Raw genomic sequence first — 19,975 nt, 5'->3', positions numbered from 1 at the left:
AACATTTTCCAGTGATAATGACAAAAATTTGTGATGACCACATTACTAAAGCACATATTGATTATATGTCTGTTGAACTCCTATGAATCAATTAAGCCTTTTTTCTCAACTCAGATAATATCTCCCATTCATTTAGCTTTCAAATTAATGAGTGGATGAATGAGGATGTTACAGGGTTTTTTGCAACACGCTATATTAATGCACAACTGCCTTTGAAATAGGTCATCAGAGGAGTTACACATATATTGCATATTAATACACAAAACAGAGTAATTTAAAACATTGTCTGTCTAAACAGAAACTAAGGGACCATGTCAAAGCCAAAATTGTCTTTCTAATATATAATTCTTAATGGTCAGTAGTGATGAATTATTTTGCCATGGACAATTTATCTATAGCCATTAAGCAATCAATACAGATTCAACTCAGTAATTATTTGGAACCTTCTAAGATAACATGTTTGTGTGGCCTTTATTTAAAAACATATTCACTTCTTTTTCCTCACTTGAGTACACTGAAACCCTCTGAAAGACGCTATTTTTATGCTCATCTTTCAGAAAAGAAAATTACTAGAACTAGGAATTAGCAAATGTGTGGATCTCAAATCCTATATTATCTCTAATACCTTCTCTCTTCTGTGTATGAGGCATTCAGTGAGGGGTGCAGAGCACATCAAAATATTTCTTGATAACTGACTTGTATTGCATTTTTCACTTTACAAAAGATCAATATCTTTATTATCCGCTTAGAGTGTGACAATGACTTTTTGAAGCAATAGCTCAAGTTTCAAGGAAGCTTAAACACTAATGAGAAAAGGAGAGGACAACAGGAGAACTATTTGATCCAAGCTTTGGTTAATCAAAGGAGAAGGGATTGTATTCAGCTAAGAAGATCAGGAAAGTCAGCTTGGATTCCAAAGATAACTGAATCATATTGTTATTCAAAGCCAGACGAGAATTACACAGCTCCAAGATCTGGTCCTGCATAGATTCTGTGACAGAGATTTTCCAGGGGAGGGGAGGATATATATATATATAAACTTTCAATATCAAAAACTGGCGATTCTTAAAGAACAAATATTTCTGATATCATTAGAGAAGAAACAGAGATGCCAGATCAAATGAATTTCCAATAGAATGTGAATTTCAACCAGAAGCCCATTTATGTATGATAACAAAAGAATAAACACAGTGATTTAAAATAAGAAAGTTTGGCACTTGGAAAAGTTGTAAGGTTGGGAACATTTTTTAATAAAACAGTAGTTATCCAATCCCAAACCTTCATTTTTTTTCTTTCTTTCTTTTTTTTTTTTCCTTTGGTCTTAAAATGCCAACACCAGGATTGGAGAGCCGGAGCATTGGAACAAGCATCGTAGTGACCAAAAGTGGCTAGAAGTAAGGGCATCAGGTGATAAGTACAAACTTAGGAGAAAGAGTAGGAGACCCAGAGTAGCAAGCCCGTGTGCCCTCCAAGGGATGGTGATGTAGACGCAGCAGGGTGGAGCACACGGCACGACAGATGCCAGAGGGGTCCAGCTTTCCTGTGCTCTCACTAGTCTGCCCATCTTAGCTTTTTCCAAAATTTAAACTATAGTTTATTTTCATATTGTGTTAGCTCCAGGTCTACAGCAAAATGATGCATACTTTTTTCTATCCTTTTCCACTATAGGTTATTGCAAGATATTGAATATAGTCCTCTGTGCCATACAGTAAATCCTGGTTGTTTATCCGTTTTAAATATGACAACTTATTTCTGCTAACCCCCTGGTCCTGATGTATCCCTCGCCTCCCTTCCCTTCTGGAGACCACAGATTTTTCTGTCTGTGAGTTTGTTTCTCTGTTTGTATTGGGCTGGACAAAAAGTTCCAGTTTTTCCATGAGATGTTACTGGAAAACCTGAGCAAACTTTTTGTCTAACCCAGTACATAAGTTCCTCTGTACTGTTCTTAGATTTCAAATATGTGATATCGTACGATATTTGTCTTTCTTTATCGACTCCATCACTTAGTCTGATAATCTCTAGGTCTATCCATGTTGCTGCAAGTGGCATTATTTCATTCTTTTTATGGCTGAGTATATTGCAGTGTGTGTGTGTGTGTGTGTGTGTGTGTGTGTGTGTGAGACATATCTTCTTTATCCGTTCATTTTCTTCTTTATCCATTCATTTGTTGATGGACACTTAGGTTGCTTTCATGTCTTGGTTATTGAAAGTAACGCTGCTGTGAGCATTGGGGTGCACGTGTCAATTCCAATTAGAGTTTCCATCTTTTCTGGCTATACGTTCAGGAGTGGGATTATATATATAATCAGGAGTGGATTATACGGTAACTCTGTTTTTCATCACAGTGTTTTCTCAGCGGATACTAGTCATATGTGTGTAGCTTGGTCAGCCTCAACTAATGGTCTGGAACTGCAGAAAGCAATGATATGTGAAGAGAGATGAGACGAATAAAATCTCGCAATTTTCAGTAACAGTTAAGTTCACTGTGGTTTTGGTTGTATCTCTTGCCTAATTTACCTTTCTTTTAATCCAGATATTTAGGTTATTTTCTCCAGATTAAAGTTTCTTTTTTCTTTAACCTATTTACCTATTTGGAAATAAAATAATAATTTTGTAGGTTTAGGAAAAAAAAAACCTTGGTTAGCTTCAACAGTAACCACTTTGTAGTGATCATAGGACTTTCTATGTAAAATTTATTTAGATGTCAGAGAAAAGGGGAGAATTTATGCCTCTTGCTTCCATCAGAACATTCAGATATGCAAATGAAGATAAAATGTATAGCTTTCAAAGCAGAGTTTACATCATTATATTGTTACACGGAAAAATCTGAAGCTAACAAATTGGTTTTAAAAATCTATCAAGGAATATATAGCCCGCATCTATCCATGTAAAGTAAATGTGAAGAGAAAGTGCCAACGTTTTGTCATTTTAAAATGCCCCTACTAATTATTTTTAGCCTTGGTTGAATCAGTCAGTTCTTTTCTTCTGAACAGCCTCAGTCCCACAGGTTTCTTCACTGTTATTCTCTGGTCTTATCAGGCTTCTTGTTTCAGACTTGGTAGTTTAGTTATTGTTGTCTTGACACATTCACAATGAGAAGCATGCCTTTTCACATATAACAATACACATGTATGTTGTCCTCCATAGTCTGCAAAACACTTCCTAAATATAAACTTCGTTAATCCTCATAATCTACATATTATTTTGAAAGCTTTTTGGTACTTGAGGAAAGGTCAGCTTAATATGTTTGTATGGCCCGACCAAGTAGCTAAAACAGACTCAATCCTCTGTGCATAATTCCACTGGTGAATAACTAAGCTGGAACTAGTAGTCTGTCCTGTGCAGCAGGGCCAGGGCACAACGCTTCTGGCTTCTTTTCAATTCATAAAGTTTATTACTTGAAGATTTAAAATGCAAAAACTCATTTAGAGGCATTATCACCATTTTTCCTACGGCATGTGCTTACATCATGTCTTTGTGTCCCATCTTGGTGTTTCTTGAAATATTTAAATCCTCCACCAGCAAAATGATTACGACTCACTGAAGCTTCAGATGATGATTACGATTTTTCAGCCATAAAGTATTTTTTAATTAAGGTATGTACATTGTTTTTAGACATAATGATAATGCTGTTGTCGCCTTAACAGACTATAGTGTAAGCATAGCTTTTATATGCCCTGAAAGCCAAAAAGTTCATGTGACCCGCATTATTTTGATATATACTTTTTTGCAATGGTCGAACTGAACCCACGATATCTCCTTGACATTACACCCATATTTCATAAGTAACTATTATTGAAATTTTAAATTATTTATAGAGGAAGATCTCTGCTTATTTGTACATAATGTTTATCCATTTGTTGATTTACATATTTGCAAAGATTTGTTCTGAGTCAAAATGTATATGACAATGTTTATTTCTTTTTTAACCCATATTATGAAAGAGTCCAGGAATGAATACCCCCAAAATATTTTGGCCCTATAAACTATCCTTGCTGCTATAAAATATAAACCCACTCAAAATGTAACATCTTTTAAAACTCAAAGCAAATATTGGGGTAACCATCTGATCAAATAATAATAGTCAAAATGAGTGAAAAGCAGCCAGTTTTAGGGATAATTATGTACACATGGAAATAAAAGAAGGAAGTACCTAAGAAAGGTCTCCTTTATTCAGTACTCGATGTGTCTTGATATTTTCACAAAAGATGAAAACCAGCCACTAGGGAAAATGATCATTTTGTTGTCTGCATAGTTCCCACTTGGGCAAATTTCTGTTAATGGAATGTGCACACCCTGGTATTAGAAAGAGTTCTACTTATGTAGAATGTAGCTTCATTTGTTGAGCACTTATTATTCACAAATCACTATACTAAGCACTTGGATTCACTACTTGAAGCAGTATCTGTCCCTATTGTGTGGGTGAGAAAACGGAGGCATAAGGAGGGTTGATCATTTAAGAATCACAAAGCTGGTAAGTGATGAAGCTCGACCTTGAACCCAGCTCTCCAACCCCTCGGAATTTTAACCATTCCAGTTAATCACATCTACCAACAAAATTTAGAATAAAATATCAAAGGATTGGTCACATGGACGTGCTGTCTGACAGTCAACATACCTGCCTTTGCACTTTTTCCCTCTTTTTCACTTGGGTTTGAACTTATCAATGACAAGTTCTCCTTCCTTGAGTGAACAAGTTCTATGCTTTATCTGATTTCCCCCTTTTTTGTTGCTGTATTTTCTCCTCAGAGAAAATGTCCTTATCAGAAAGGACTATGTATAGCCAGAAAGATCAATCTGTTTACGTAAATCTTTGTTTGTTTGTATACACAGACCCTCTGGATTCCCCAAACTTTTCTAATTCTGTAACACATAATATGCTTACACGTAACCACATGCCTATGTATGAAGTCGTTTACGCAACTCAATTAATTGGAGCTTAATGTGACTTTGTCTTTCTCACACCCTTCGTAGTGCAGAATTGACCCTTCCTAGGCTGCTTTTTCATGGTTTAACCAATGGCTCGTGAGCACCCCAAGGTAGCGGTCGTTTGCTTTCTCCCCCTCCTCCAGAAGCTCAGAAGAAGCAGCTGGAAGCGAGTCTCGAGCTGATCCAGGACGAGTGTGTGTCGGAGAACGCGGACCACTCCGCGGAGGAGCCCGCAGAGGGAGCGCCCGACGCCGACGGGGAGGAGCTGACCGACGGCGTGGAGGAGGACTTCGACGAGGACGCGGCTCACGAGCTGGTAGGAAACAGTGCCGGCATGTCCGCAACCGTTCGTTCTAAGACAGAGGTGAATTCTCCGGGGCCTGTGTCTTCCTCCTGGGCGCCTGCTTAAGGCAAACGTGGACAGTGCTCTGCCCATAATAAGTGCTCAATATACTGTTGCTAATTTAAAATATGAGGGAATAAATGAACGAACAAGAGCATGATAGGTTAGAACTGGGTATATTCGCAGTCTCAGATGAAAAGTTCTCTTTCTCAAGTGCTTCATCACAACAGGAATCTTGCGTTTGAGCCATCACGCATGAGCTGTACGTGGGTATGATTTCCTGGCAATAAACGCCATCTACTGGGAGACGCATGGCCCCCTCCCAGTTAACAGGGTCACTCGCTGATGATGCCTATATTAGCTACATGGTCAGCAGCCCTGTACACTCCGTTCACTAAGGCTGCCCTTTAGCGTGAGGCCAGTTTATCGTCCTCAGTGTCCGTGTGGCTTGACGACCAGCTCTTATGAGCTGTAGATTTAAGACCTGATTCTTTACATGTTTCATTTTCCCAATGTTGTAATAACTATACTGCTCATTTCCAGATGTTCTTTCTTGTATAAACACACCAGGGAAATATATGCTGGTAATATTGGTAAATATCTGCTGATGAGGATGCTATTTCTCATATTTTATCAGCCATGAAATTAAATATGCTATCTTTAAGGGACTGACTAATACAAGTGATGAGAGGGCAAGTGTGTGTGTGTGTGTGTGTGTCTGTGTGTGTGTCTGTGTGTGTGCTGCCAACTCTCAAATATAATGGACTGGTTATATTAAACTTGACTTAACCCTAGGTAATATCAGACTCCAATCTGTTTGAATACCCACTGTTACTGCGGTAATTTTGCTGTGGCTGCTTTTTAGCATGGTAACTACACTTTGTTTCATCTATGGAATTCTGTATTGATTTTTTAACATTCCAAATCTGTTTGAATTGCATGGTACCTTTATTTAAGCTTTTGAGATAGGAGCCTTTAACAACCATTCTTATTTCTACCAAAGTCTGCCTCAGTTGGAAGGGTTTAAGTACCTATTTTTAGGACTGTTTTCATTTCTGGAATCTACTGAGCAGGGACTAGAACCAAAGGCTGGTGAGTTTCCCTGCTTCTCCTCAGGCAGGACTTTAATCCACCAGCACAAGTCCCTCAGCCCACTCCGATCCGGCTTTTGTCGCTCTCTCAGTGTGACCGCTCTTGAGGTCTTCGGACGCTTCCGTGACATCATTACTAATGTTTGCCTCTCTGTTCTTAATTTACCCCTCAGTGGGATTCGGCTGGAAACTGCTTAGGAGAATTTCTCGGAATACCAATTGCTCATTCTCACCCAGCTGTGCTAGAAACTTGCCCTCCACATCCCCACTTTAAATACTGAAGTAGCCCAGGGCTTTGCCGTGGGTCACCTTCTCTCTCTACACACTTTACTAATGGAACTTCATCAAATACCAGAGCTTTAAGTATTATTTATAGGCCAAAGATTTCTAAATCTACATTTCTGCTTCTTATCTCTTCCTGGAATTCTAGACTCAAGTAGAGCTGTTCGGTAAGCAGTTGAAACTTAACATGCCAGAAACATCCTTGATTTTTCCAGCCATCTTATTGCTTTCCAGTCTTTCTCATTCTCATAAATATCATCATCATCCACACAGCTGTTAAAAACCGAAAAGACTGAGATTACTTCTGATTTGTTCCACCTATCCCCATTAATTCTACCTCCAGATTGTAGCCCAGAGCTAGTTACATCTCCAGTACAGCTGAACTGATCTTTTTGCTTCAGCCCATGCAATCCAAGAAGGATAAAAGTCATTTTAAACTGTAACCCAGACAATGCTGCCCCTTTGCTTAAACATCTACAGTGCTTTTTATCATATTTCAAATCAAAATCCCCAAGTGTGTGAATTTAAATTATGATGAAGTTGGGTGGAAGAGGCCAGGAGAGAGAGAGAGAGAGAGCTTGGTGAGGAAAAACGGAGAAAGTCCCTGGTGCTGATAGGAAAGGAGTCTAGGATGTAGATGTACATATAGGCTGACCTTCGACATGAAGAGGAACACTGTTTCATTGCAGCAAACTGTATGAAGTCTGAGGATGTGGTGGCAGGTCCTTAAGGGAGTTCAAGCATGAACTATAAGTCAGAGGGTGATAATCTCTGAAGCATGAGTTGTTGTTCAGTCGCTAAATTGCATCCAACTCCGTTATCCCATGGACTGCAGCACGCTGGGCTTCCCTGACCTTCACTATCTCCCTGACTGTGCTCAAACTCATGTCCATTGAGTCAGTGATGCCATTCAATCATTTCATTCTCTTTTGTCCCCTTCTCCTCCTGATCTCAATCTTTCCCAGCATCAGGGTCTTTTCAAATGAGTCGGCTCTTCACATCAGGTGGCCAAAGTATTGGAGCTTCAGCTTCAGCTTCAGCTTCAGTCCTTCTGATGAATATTCAGGGTTCAGTTCTTTTAGAATTGACTGGTTTGATCTCTTTGCTGTCCAAGAGACTGTCAAGAGTCTTCTCCAGCACACAATTTAAAAGCATCAATTATTTGGTGCTCAGGCTTCCTTATAGTCCAGCTGTCACATCCCTACATGACTACTGCAAAAAACATAGCTTTGACTCTATGGAATTTTGTTGGCAAAGTGATGTCTCTGCTTATTAATATGCTGTCTAGGTTGGCCATAGCTTTTCTTTCAAGGAGCAAGCGTCTTTGAATTTTGTGGCTGCAGCCACCATCCACAGTGATCTTAGAGACCAAGAAAATAAGGCCTGTCACTGTTTCCATGGAGTGAGAAGAGATGGGCATTATCATAGATTTGAGGAGAATAGAGAAGATTTGAAGAAGCTAATATGAAAAGCATAGAAGACCACTAATTTGAAAATATATAAAGATTGATGGTTAATGTTCATAGCTAGCTAAGGTTAAAGACCAAGAGTTAGAGTACTACTCTAATTTTGCAAACTTTAAGGTAGATCAGAAGTACCTGGAGCCTGTTAACTCCCATTCCAGAGAGTTAGAAATGCAGATTGCAGTGTCCCGTTCCAAGCATCTCTGATTTAGTACGCCGAGTGTGTCTGAGAATTCACATTTCTCACAGGTTCCCACACTGTGCTGCTGCTGGCAGTCTGGGGAGCTCTTCGAGAACCGCTGTTACGGAGGCATCAGCCAGCACAGCTGTGGGGTGCTCTCCATCAGATTTTATCAGTTGGATTGTTGTCAAATAAATCAAACACAACCAATAAATAGAGTTGAGGACATAAGTAAAAAAGAGTGGTTGATTAAAGAAATCATGGAATTGAACCCGAGCAGGGAAGTCAGGGAACAGAGCCAGGGACTGAGAAGGAGAAAACAGAGGCATAGAGTGAATAGAAGCCCCTATACTGTGAAGGATGAGAGGAAAGAAGAGGAAATAAACAAGAGAAAAGTGATGGCTGTCCTCAGAGACTGAGCTAGTTCAGAGGTGTTGACAGATGGTGAGAAGATCCATGGGAGGGGCTGATGGAAGTGGGATCAGAGGAAAAGTCCCTGAATCAGGAAGAATTCAGGAGAGCGAGAGGCTTGGATGCAAGATGGCTCATCTACATGTGCATGAGATCACTCCAAGTATCAGCTAGGATTAAGAGTTAGAAAATGCCAGCTGTCATGAAAAAGATAGCAAGGCCCATTCTAGCCCTAGACCTGTCACTGTCTGATCCAGCCCATTCACCTTCATTATAACTTCTCTCTCAACTTTCTTATTTGCAAATAGCAAAGTTAGATTGAAAATTTCTAAAATTGATTCTGTTTGATCTTTCCTCTGAGTGAATCTGTGTTCCAGGAACACCATTTCTGAAGGTCAAGGGTTTAGCATGCAGCCAGGGGAACAAAGTCAAACCATGGTATTCGGTTTATGCTCTAAATGCTCAAGAAGTAACTGATTAGAACTCTTGCTGCTGGAGGTTCTCAGGTTTTCTCTCCCTCAACCTCTGCTTTATAACTGGGGGACTTAGCTAATGGGAGGTAAGGACACTATCTCCAGTATCTCCTTTTGTTCCTAAGACTTGGAAAATAATGAGTGAGCACTGAGTAAATTCAGTCCCTGTGGTCTAAATGGAGACTGCAGAGACACTCCTAGGAACTGGCCGAGAGAAAATTCCCTGTTCTACTGTTCTTTCTTTTCCTGACCACATGATCTGAGTCATCCTTGGTTCCTGGAAAGGAAAGACATATATCTTCTCTTTTTGAAGGGCAGATATGATTACAGATTCAGCAAGAATGCAGTCTATCAGTAATTAGGTTTTTAGTGCCTACAGTTGTAACTAAAAAGAAGAGTTGGTATCCATGTGCTTAGGCAGCTGCTCAGAGAAAATCTAAAAAGAATGGGAGATAAGACTTGTATCCTGTACAATAAGCAAGGGAGATCCGGCAAAATGTGTTCGAGGAGTAGCCGTAAGTGGTGGCCCCCCTTGCAGAGCTTATGAAAAGCTGACGGCATGAACACTGGCTCTGTGCATCGTCTGGATCTAAATATCCAGTTAGTGGGTTCCGTTTCCATTAAGCAATCCATTCAGTCTGCATTTAGGGGCCTGTTGTGTGTGAACCAGGTGCTACAAAAGCTGTGCAGATAACTAAAATGATCGCTTTTTTGTAAAATGAAATATTTAAGTCAATGGTTCTTTTACTCCAGTAGCTTAGTGCCTAGAGAAGACTGATTTCCTTATGTAAAAGTATTAGACTTGGACTTGATAATTTATGAGAAGTCAGCCAAGGCTAAAATCTTTGACTCTGCGATAATCTATGCCCATATATTTCATTAGTGCCTGTAAGTTGAGGTTTGAATATGTTATAAATTGAACTCTAGATTGATACATTGTGCATACAATTATCAAACTGCTACCATACTCATTTCTGAATAAATCCATTAGCAAATATTTATTGATTGACCACTAATGAGATTTTTGCTATGGGAATAATGAAGGAAATCATACTTTTTTTTCCCTCAAGGAGGCTGTGAATTAACTGAGGATAAAGGCTGCAGGAAAAACATACTAAGCAGTATATCATGATAAGACCCATATGGAAGATGCAATCTACAGCTGAGGAATCACACTTTCCTGGGAGTCAACAAAGGCTCCTGGCAGAAGAGATAGTAGAAATTTACCTCAGAGGATGCTGAGTTAAGGAACAGCACCTGCTAACATGCAGAAAGAATATTCAAATCACCCTTCATTGTTTTCAGATCATTTTAGGGAAAGTATATTTAATGTCCAAAATACATTAAATGTTTCATATTATGTGGGGGGTGGGAGCATGGATGGATAGACAGATAGCAAAGTAGATATTTTTGTAAAACTACTACAAACTTCACAAATAAAATACTTGCCTTTCAAACTCTTCCTTTTTCCATATCCAGCAGAGTTGTAATCCCCTTTCATATAAAATGACATCATCCATAAAGTAGTAATCTGTGCCGAATGGAAATTCTATAGAGAAGTGAGGGCTTTGTTGCTGTTCACTCGCTAAGTTGTGTCCGATTCTTTGCCACCCCAGGGACTGCAGCATGCCAGGCTTCCCTGTCCTTCACTGTCTCCTGGAGCTTGCTCAAACTCATGTCCGTTGAGTCGGTGATGCCATCCAACCATCTCATCCACTGTCATCCCCTTCTCCTCTTGCTTTCAATCTTTCCCAGCATCAGGGTCCTTTCCAGTGAGTCAGCTCTTCGCATCAGGTGGCCGAAGTATTGGAGTTTCAGCTTCAGCATCAGTCCTTCCACTGAATACTGAGAGTTGATTTGTGCCCTGCTAATTTAAAAAGGCAAATGAAATCTCCCGGGTGCATGAGAAAAGACGGATGAGAAAGGCAACTGTGCCCATCCAAGGGAATCACAAGCTGTCAGCTACATTCAGGAGATGTTGAGAGTCTGATGAGTGTTTTCCAAAGCAAAGTTTTTGGTCAACTTATATCCAAAGGCCTAAGGTGCTTCTTAAAATGCTAATATAGAGTATCTGGGGAAGAGTTCAGGAATCTGTATTTTTATCAGTCTGAGGTTTGAAATGACAGAGTGACATCAAATCCCAAAGGAAACTGTAGACAGTGCAAACATTTAAATGCATTAGCGAATTTGAGCTTTTTTGAATTCTTCTTGTAATTACTCCTGCTGAGTACATGTAGTCAAATCAGGCAGATCTAGTAAGAATCCACAGTAGAATTACCTAGCTGGCGAGTCTCATTCTTAGGCATGCAAGTTGAGTACTACATTACAGTACATCTTTCAGCATCTAACAAAATATTCAACTAAGCAGAGAGTCACCTGGGCTTACAAGCTATTGAATTTTTGTGCACACTTGGGAAGGTGTGGACTGCAAATCCGGTGCTGTAATTGAAGAGAACTCAAATCAGGCATTCTGATATACCATTGAAAAACTGGAATGCATAAAGCATTTTAATCAATATTCTTGTTCTTTCTTTATGAAGTGGACTGAAAACCTTTCCTTCTTTTTGAAGCTTTCTGTTTCTGTCCTAATTAAATCCTTCACCTGAATGCTCCCACATATCCTCCGTGCTGCAGTCTCTTTTTAATATTGTCATTTGGACTAAACACTAGCTAGAGGGCAAACAGGAATTTGGGAGGCACATTCCCAAAGGTGGTGCCAAGTGGGTTAGTTAGTGGTATGTATCACAAGGGAGCAAGAAAGCGTTTACTCAGCCTTTTGCTTTGAGTCTGTATTCAAGACCTTCATCTCAACCTCTGGCGTGCCATTGTAGGCTGTCTTCCCAATCCTTCTGCCACAGATAATAAGGATAGAAAGTAAGTTTCCACCCATAATTTGGAAGGAGTCAGGGATAGGATGGCCAGTCCTGGTGCATGCGTACAGCACGTATGACCTGCTTCTGCGGTACGAAGGGCCAGGGCCGTGACAGCTACGTGACCCGCACTGCTCCCGGGAAATATTGGCTCAGACAATGAAGCATCTGTCTACAATGTGGGAGATCCAGGTTCGATCCCTGGGTCAGGAAGATCCCCTGGAGAAGGAAATGGCAATTACACTCCAGTACTATTGCCTGGAGAATCCCATGGACAGAGGAGCCTGGTAGCCTCCACGACTGAACGACTTCACTGAAGCCTTTGATCGGCGGTAAAGGGTATGCTAGGCTGACATTTCTGCTCTGGCATCCCACCTTGGGATCCAGCCTCTTCCTCTGCCCTTTCTGTAATAAATGTTCCTCAGAGTCAATCGCACACTAGTCTGTTTGGCATCTCCCTTGATTTCAATCAAGGAGAAGGAAATGGCAACCCACTCCAGCATTCTTGCCTGGAGAATCCCATGGACAGAGGAGCCTGGTAGGTTACTGTCCATGGGGTTGCAAAGAGTCGGACGCGACTGAGTGACTTCACTTCTTCACTTCGCTTTGATTTCAATCATTTTTATTTTAGCTGAAGAGCTCTGCTTAGACCATTAGGGTAAACTGTCATTTTCCCGGGAAGGCCAGATGGCTGGGTTGTTAAAAACGGAATTCTGTCCTCAGTGTGACAGAAGCAGTTCCGGCCTTCGTGAGTTTGGACAAGCTGGCCATCCATGTCTTTCGCAGCCCAGAGCTCCCTGTGAAAAGTCTGCTGCGTGCTCGCAGTTCCGTTGTAGGGCATTTGTATTTTGCCTGTGTGTTCAACTTCACTCATTTAATCTGGTGACCTTGAATGCTTCCACGCCTATCTAGGTGCAAATTAGATGCCGGTTAAGTTAACAATAAAGTCTAAGAGCATCATAGGAACCCTCGCAGGGCTGCAGGACCTCGCCGCCCCCGGCCCAGCATCTCCGGTTGTTTCCGGGACCTCGGGGGGATCCCGGCCCCGTGCGGGAGCGTCTCCTGCCGCCTGCCCTCCCCTGAGAGCACAGCCTTGCCGAAGCCTCTGCTGCTGCCTTTGTGACAGAATATGGCTCTCTGCCAGCAGGGCTGCCTCGTCCGCCCCAAAGATGCAACACCCACACGGCGCGCCTGGATCCCCATCCCCTCAGGCCTCCGCCTGAAGCCGCACCAGACTCAAGACTCACACTGGGAGAACCATGGCCCTCTCTCCCGCTCCCCGGTGGACGTTACCACCCAGAGCTTGAAGCCTGAGCCCGTGAAACCTTTGAGGGCCGAGAGGTCATGGAAAGCAGCCTCTGCAGCGGCTGCCTGAATGTTTGCTGCGGCTCCCTGCTCCTCGCCTTCCACCCTCGTCCCCCTCACGTTGCTCTCCGAGCCTCAGTCAGTTTGGTCCTGTTGAAGCTTAAGCCGGTCATTCTGTTTAAAGCTCTCTGCAAGCTGTCCACCTCCTCCAAGGAGAACCGGAGGTCCCCACAGCGATCCCCACACCCCGCGCCGTCTGCCCGCTCCCTCTGGTCTGCCCTGAGCTCTCCCCACTCAGCCTGCAGCAGGCACACTCACCCCAGACGCACACCTGGCCCAGCTCCTGCCCCACAGCGCATGTGGGGTGCCCCTGATCGTGGAGATCGGCAAAATGGAATCCACATCATTCATGGTTCTTGAGGCTGTGTTAAATGTTTGAAGTTTATGCCACAATTTCATGTAAGTAAATCAAGAATTACCTGTATGTAAGTAAGAGAGAATTAAGGTGCATGTAACCTAGTGGTCTGATGCAAATTTTCCTGGAGTGAGATAGAAGTAGGTTGTTCAGATTGAGCGAATAAAAACATAGGATACCAGTTAATTTTTAATTTCAGATAAACAATGAATAGTTTTCTAATATTATCATGTTCCCAATATTCCATGAGATATACTTGTAACAAAAGAAGTACCATTTATCTGAAATTCAAATTCAACTGAGCTTCCTGTAATTTACCTGGCAACTCTCCATAGAAATAATCCTGAATACTGGCCTTCAATACACTATTTAAGTACTTTTAACTTCTTTTCATTGTTACCTATGAAAGTGGAATAATAACACCCCCTCATAAGGCAAGGGCAGGAGGAGAAGGGGGCGGCAGACGATGGAATGGTAGGATGGCATCACCGACTCAATGGACTTTGAGCAAGCTCTGGGAGATGGTGAAGAACGGGGAGCCTTGCATGTTGCAGTCCATAGAGTGGCTAAGAGTCAGACATGACTGAACAAAATAAGGCAAGGAGAGCAAACCAGTCCATCCTAAAGGAATTCAACCCTGAATATCCATTGAAGGACTAATGCTGAAGCTCCAATACTTTTGCCACTTGATGCGAGGAAATGACTCATTAGAAAAGACCCTCATACTGGGAAAGGTTGAAGGCGGGAGAAGGGTACGATAGAAGATGAGATGGTTGGATGACATCACCGACTCGATGGACATGAGTTTGAGCAAAGTTAGGGAGATGATGGACAGGGAAGCCTGTTGTGCTGCAGTCCATGGGGTCTCAAAGAGTCACATTGGACTTAGCAACTGAACAACATAAGGCTCTAGTAAGCTCTGAACTGAACTGAACAGAACTGAAGGATTAAATGAGATAATTCATGAAGTGCATGTAACGAAGTCTGCAACATAATTTAAGAAGTGAATTGCAGCTGTTATCATTATTAATATTATAGTTGCCATCTCATTTTGCAAATAAAGCTTTCAATAAAATATTATAGAATTTCTAGCAACATAGTCTTTCATATGAAAGTTTGTGTCTTTAAAGTCTCTAGAGAGTCAAATTTGTTTGAAAGCACTTCTTATTTGATAAGAAAGCCTTCAGGAAACAAATGTAATATTCTGAGAGGATTATACTTTGTTTTCATCTTGTAAAATTTTTCTTTGATTTCGTACTTGCTGCCTTATTCAATTCAAAAGAATTCATTTTCAAGTCCTTTAATGACTTAAAAAAAAAAAAGATAATGCTAACTGTAGCCTACAGTGACATACAGCCTTTTAGTTTTTGTTATAGATTTGTTCTCTGGCTCATGTGATCTGGCCACCAATTTAATTTAAAAGATGGTCAGTTGTGGTTTTGAAGAATTCAGGCCTGTGAGAAGCCTTATATATCACATTTTCTGTGGTCATCCAGCCACTCATTCATTAAAAGAACCAAGAAATTTTTCAATGAAATAATGGAAACTCAGTAATGTACCAGACATTGTTAGTTGCGGAAGAGTCAAAAAACATGGCACAGTGGCTTCTGAGTCCATAGAGCGCTCACTGGGTAGGAGAGGAACCTGCTGTAACCAGAAAAAATAAACAGATATTAGCAAAGCAGTGCGACAAATGCAGTTATCCCATGCATCAGGACAGTAGTGTATGGGAAGTGAAATGACAGAGCAAATGAATCTGGGCAGACATCGCCAAGGTTGAGACACATTTGGGGTTTGGTTCTTAAAGAAAAAGCTTGTACAAGGAAAACAAAGGCTTAGATGGCATTACCTACAGAAAATACCAAGAGGAAAGGCTTGACTTTAGTGTCTCTTGGGATGTGGTTCTCAGTGGGTGATCCCAGGACCCGCAGCACCATATCATGTGGAAATGTTTCAGAAAGGCAGATGTCTGGGAAAGCATATTCTCAGACTCTAACTCAGACTCCCTGAATCAGAAATTCTGAGGTGAAGCTCGGCAATGTGTGTATTAACAAGCCCTCTAGGTGACTCTGTTACTTATAGTTTGAAAATCACTGGACTACAGCATCAGAGTTTGCAAATCCAGGTGCACATAGAATTACAAAGAGTACCTCTTTATTAATCCCAGTGACAGGAGGCTGAGGCTGTAACAACTAAATCAGATTAAACTCGGGGGGTGGGGCCCAAGCAAAAGTCCAAAGATAGTTTAACATGTAGCCAGGGTTGAGGACCGTGAGATAGAGCATACAGTACATGAAGAAAGATGAGTAGGGTCTTAACCAAAGACAGAGACACGTAAGAATTCACTCAAACCCATTAGTATTCGTGAAAATAAAAATTAAGCCAACAGTAAAGTAAAATGAAACGCCCTCCCCCAGAATGGCCAAAATTGACTGGTAGGATCAAATGTTGGCATGTTGGCAAAGATGCAGAGTGCTGAAACTGTCCAACGTGCTTAGGCAGATACGATGCAATGTATCTAGAATATCAGAATGTCTGGGAATTTCTTATAAAGCTAGACATAACTGAGGCAGCAGCTCAACTCCTAAGCATTCAAAGGAAATGAAACTATGTGTCTAGGAAGTACTTGAATAAGAACCTTTTAGCAGTTCTACTCATAGTATCCCCAAACTAGAAACAATTCATCAATAGGACAATGGATATATAAAGTGGGGTCTATTCACACAATGGATACTACTTAGTAATAAAAGAGAGCAAACTATTGATATGTGAAACAATGTGGGCACATTTTAGAAACATTATGCTTAGTGAAAAAGACCTTGTACAAGACAGTAGTGTGTGATTGCCTTTATATAAACAGAAGTTGCCTGAAATGTAAGTTAGGAGTGGAGACTGACTTTCCTGAAATGGCATTCTCTTCCTTGTTCTGGTGAAAATCCATTTTTATTTCAATAAAAATAAACTCCTAATGCCATACCCTCTAGAAACCTGCCTGATACTCCCAGAGCTAATTGAGTCCTCCGTAACCTGTGCAGAACCTTATTCGGTCGCTCACTCCACTGCTGCTACTACTTTTAAAAAATGTCCATTTCCACCCCTTGCAGGCTGGATGGTTTCTTTTGGTTTTGGATTTCTCATGCATAACTCAGCCTTCATCGTCTGGCAGGACATAGGGATGAGTGAGGTGGGTGGAATAGAGGGGTGCTGGATTACTTGACAATATCTGACGCATTATATCACGCTTCTGGGTATACGCTGTCCCTCCTTGCTTGAATATCCTTCCCCATTCTTTTTTCCATCTGACTGGTCAGCACATGCTGTCTCTTTAAGACCGATGTTGCATGTCATGAATCATCCCTGCACAAGGTCCCCAGCCTGTTCTGGACACCACTGGGCTTGCTTTTTCTTAGATCCCAGTGTATGTGTCTCCTCACACTTAACTTGCTTTATTGTGATTAGTGATTTCCTTTCTTTCTGGCTCACTGATTTGTGAATTTCTCAGCGCCTGTTTCCTTTGGTGTTGTTCCTTAGTGTGGTGCTTAGTGCGTGTTAATGTTAATGAATATTTGTTAAAGAAAGAGAGAAACATATCCTCATATTAACTGGGAGTGCTCTTATCATTTTTAAGTCCATTGTCTTATGTATTGTGTTCTAAATAACACTTGTGTGTGATGCCCTCTGTGATTTAGAGCAATATTATACAAAGCAGAGGAACAAACAGTTTTCATTATAACTTATTCACTAGGTCGTTCAGGCAGCAACCTGCTCCATCAAGGCACTGAGGAGGAACAGCAGGAGGCTTAAAACTGCACATCAGAGTCAGAGCGGCAGTGTTGACTCTGTCGTGTTGGTTTTCTGTGATTTTGTATTATTACCTCCCGTGAGGGATAAAAATGCAAATTTAAGTAACCCAAATTTAGTTCAGTTCGGTTCAGTCGCTCAGTTATGTCCAACTCTTTGCGACCCCGTGAATCGCAGCACGCCAGGCCTCCCTGTCCGTCACCAACTCCCAGAGTTCACCCAAACTCACATCCATCAAGTCAGTGATGCCATCCAGCCATCTCATCTTCTGTCGTCCCCTTTTCCTCCTGCCCCCAGTCCCTCCCAGCATCAGAGTCTTTTCCAATGAGTCAACTCTTCGCATGAGGTGGCCAGAGTATGGGAGTTTCAGCTTTAACATCAGTCCTTCCAAAGAACTGATGTTGGAGAAGACTCTTGAGAGTCCCTTGGACTGCAAGGAGATCCAACCAGTCCATTCTAAAGGAAACTAGACGGACCTTTGTTGGCAAAGTAATGTCTTTGCTTTTTAATATGCTATCTAGGTTGGTCATAACTTTCCTTCCAAGGAGTAAGCGTCTTTTAATTTCATGGCTGCAGTCACCATCTGCAGTGATTTTGGAGCCCAAAGAAATAAAGTCTGACACTGCTTCCACTGTTTCCCCAAGTATTTCCCATGAAGTGATGGGATCAGATGCCATGATCTTCGTTTTCTGAATATTGAGCTTTAAGCCAACCTTTTCACTTTCTTCTTTTACTTTCTTCAAGAGGCTTTTTAGCTCCTCTTCACTTTCTACCATAAGGGTGGTGTCATCTGCATATCTGCGGTTATTGATATTTCTGCCAGCAATCTTAATTCCAGCTTGTGCTTCTTCCAGTCCAGTGTTTCTCATGATGTACTCTGCGTATGAGTTAAATAAGCAGGGTGACAATATACAGCCCTGACGTTCAGTTAAATTTGAAATTTGGTTAGGAAAGCTAGAACACCAAGCTTTAAAACAAACAGAAACTAAGTTTCCCCATCTGCAATTTTTAAGTCCCCAAAGTATACAAAAAAAAAAAATTACAAGTTCATAAGAAAATAAATTTCAGAGATTTCAAAACTAAAGTATGCCCAGATAAGTATACTAGATGTTATGATTCCAACTTCAGCAGGAGGGCAATGTGGTCTCTAGAGTTAAGGAATTTTGAGATGTTAAAAGTATTGTGGTAGACAGGCAATTTCCAAACGGTCTCTCTACTAATGTGAAGAGGCAGAATAATAAGCTAGTCTTTCTACTAATGTGAAGAGGCAGGATAATAAATCTAGAGTACAGACTCAAACGGAATAAGAGATTTTCACAATCCCAGAGCTTCTGTGAGGAGGGAGACAAAAGATGAAGAGAATGGTACTGAAGTGCTTTAGAAATGAGAGGCAGTCCAAAAATAAGTCTTAAGTGTATAAAAAGATGGGGAAAGCACTGTTTTTCTAGTAATGCTCTAATGTGCTGGAGGAAAATAGAGCAATCTGAGGTATTAATGCCGTCAGATTTCAAAAGGCTAGTTATGAAAGCTGTTGGAGAAATGAAACAATTCTGGTGACAAAAAGACCCTGGGCTACCAACATAGAAGAGAAAGTGCAATTTCTTGAGTAAACACTCACACATTTGCTTGCATGCAAGCACCAAAGTGACCACAAAGTTAATGTCAAAGAAAAATTGCATGTTTATGGATTTACTAAGTTAGAGTTAAGGTTAGGAGATGGTTTATTTGAAAGAATCATTGCAAGGAAAGATGGAACTATTCTGAGAGCCTTAAACATAAGATCTGTGACTGTCTCAAGAGTCAGCCCAAATGGGTTTTTCTTTGCATAGAGAAGAGTAAACAAGACTAGAAAAAGCTGAATGTTAGGAAATGGGGTGAATGGCAATAATGGGAGCAGCTGGTTTTCCAGGAGGGATTCTTTCAGAGGGAGACTGTATATTGGCTCAGGTTGATGTTGGGCCCAAGTCCGGTGTCCTGGAAGGGAGAAGTTTATCCGAAGTTTGGTTAATGAGAATTTTGTTATCATTGATCAACAAGGATAAAACAGTTTAGCTAGTCATTTATGGGTTCAAGAAGAATCCCTCTGTGTCTAGCTGTGTCTTAGGTAAACAAGGAAACATCAGTGATCTTGCCAGAATCATCGTGGTTCTTTGCAGGAAACATTTCCCAAAACACAAAGGGTGAAATAGTGGCCGGCTGGGGGGGTGGGGGGGTCAGGGTGGGAGGCAGGATTCTTGACCATCACTGTTTCTTAGGATCACAAGGCTCAAGTAAAATTCAACATTATTATGGAGGCTTCCCTGGTTACTCAGACAGTAAAGAATCTGCTTGCGGTGTGGGAGACCCGGGTTTGACCTCTGGGTGGGGAAGATCCCCTGGAGAAGGAAAGGGCACCCCACTCCAGTATTCTT

At 41.2% G+C, this 19,975-nt stretch overlaps 1 protein-coding gene across 7 annotated transcripts in view; it reads left to right on the top strand.

Annotated features, from left to right (window-relative positions):
- Positions 1-19,975, top strand: part of RALYL (RALY RNA binding protein like) — an 885,605-nt gene that overhangs the window by 769,799 nt on the left and 95,831 nt on the right. For all 7 annotated transcript variants that reach the window (XM_069600698.1, XM_069600702.1, XM_069600700.1 and 4 more), the window contains one exon: positions 5,073-5,245. In XM_069600698.1, coding sequence (XP_069456799.1) covers positions 5,073-5,245 — 173 coding nt within the window. The remainder of the gene's footprint in view (positions 1-5,072; positions 5,246-19,975) is intronic.

Source organism: Ovis canadensis, chromosome 9 (genome assembly GCF_042477335.2).
Source record: "Ovis canadensis isolate MfBH-ARS-UI-01 breed Bighorn chromosome 9, ARS-UI_OviCan_v2, whole genome shotgun sequence".
NCBI classification, from domain to species: Eukaryota; Metazoa; Chordata; class Mammalia; order Artiodactyla; family Bovidae; genus Ovis; species Ovis canadensis.
This window is presented reverse-complemented; position numbering and strand designations above follow the sequence as displayed.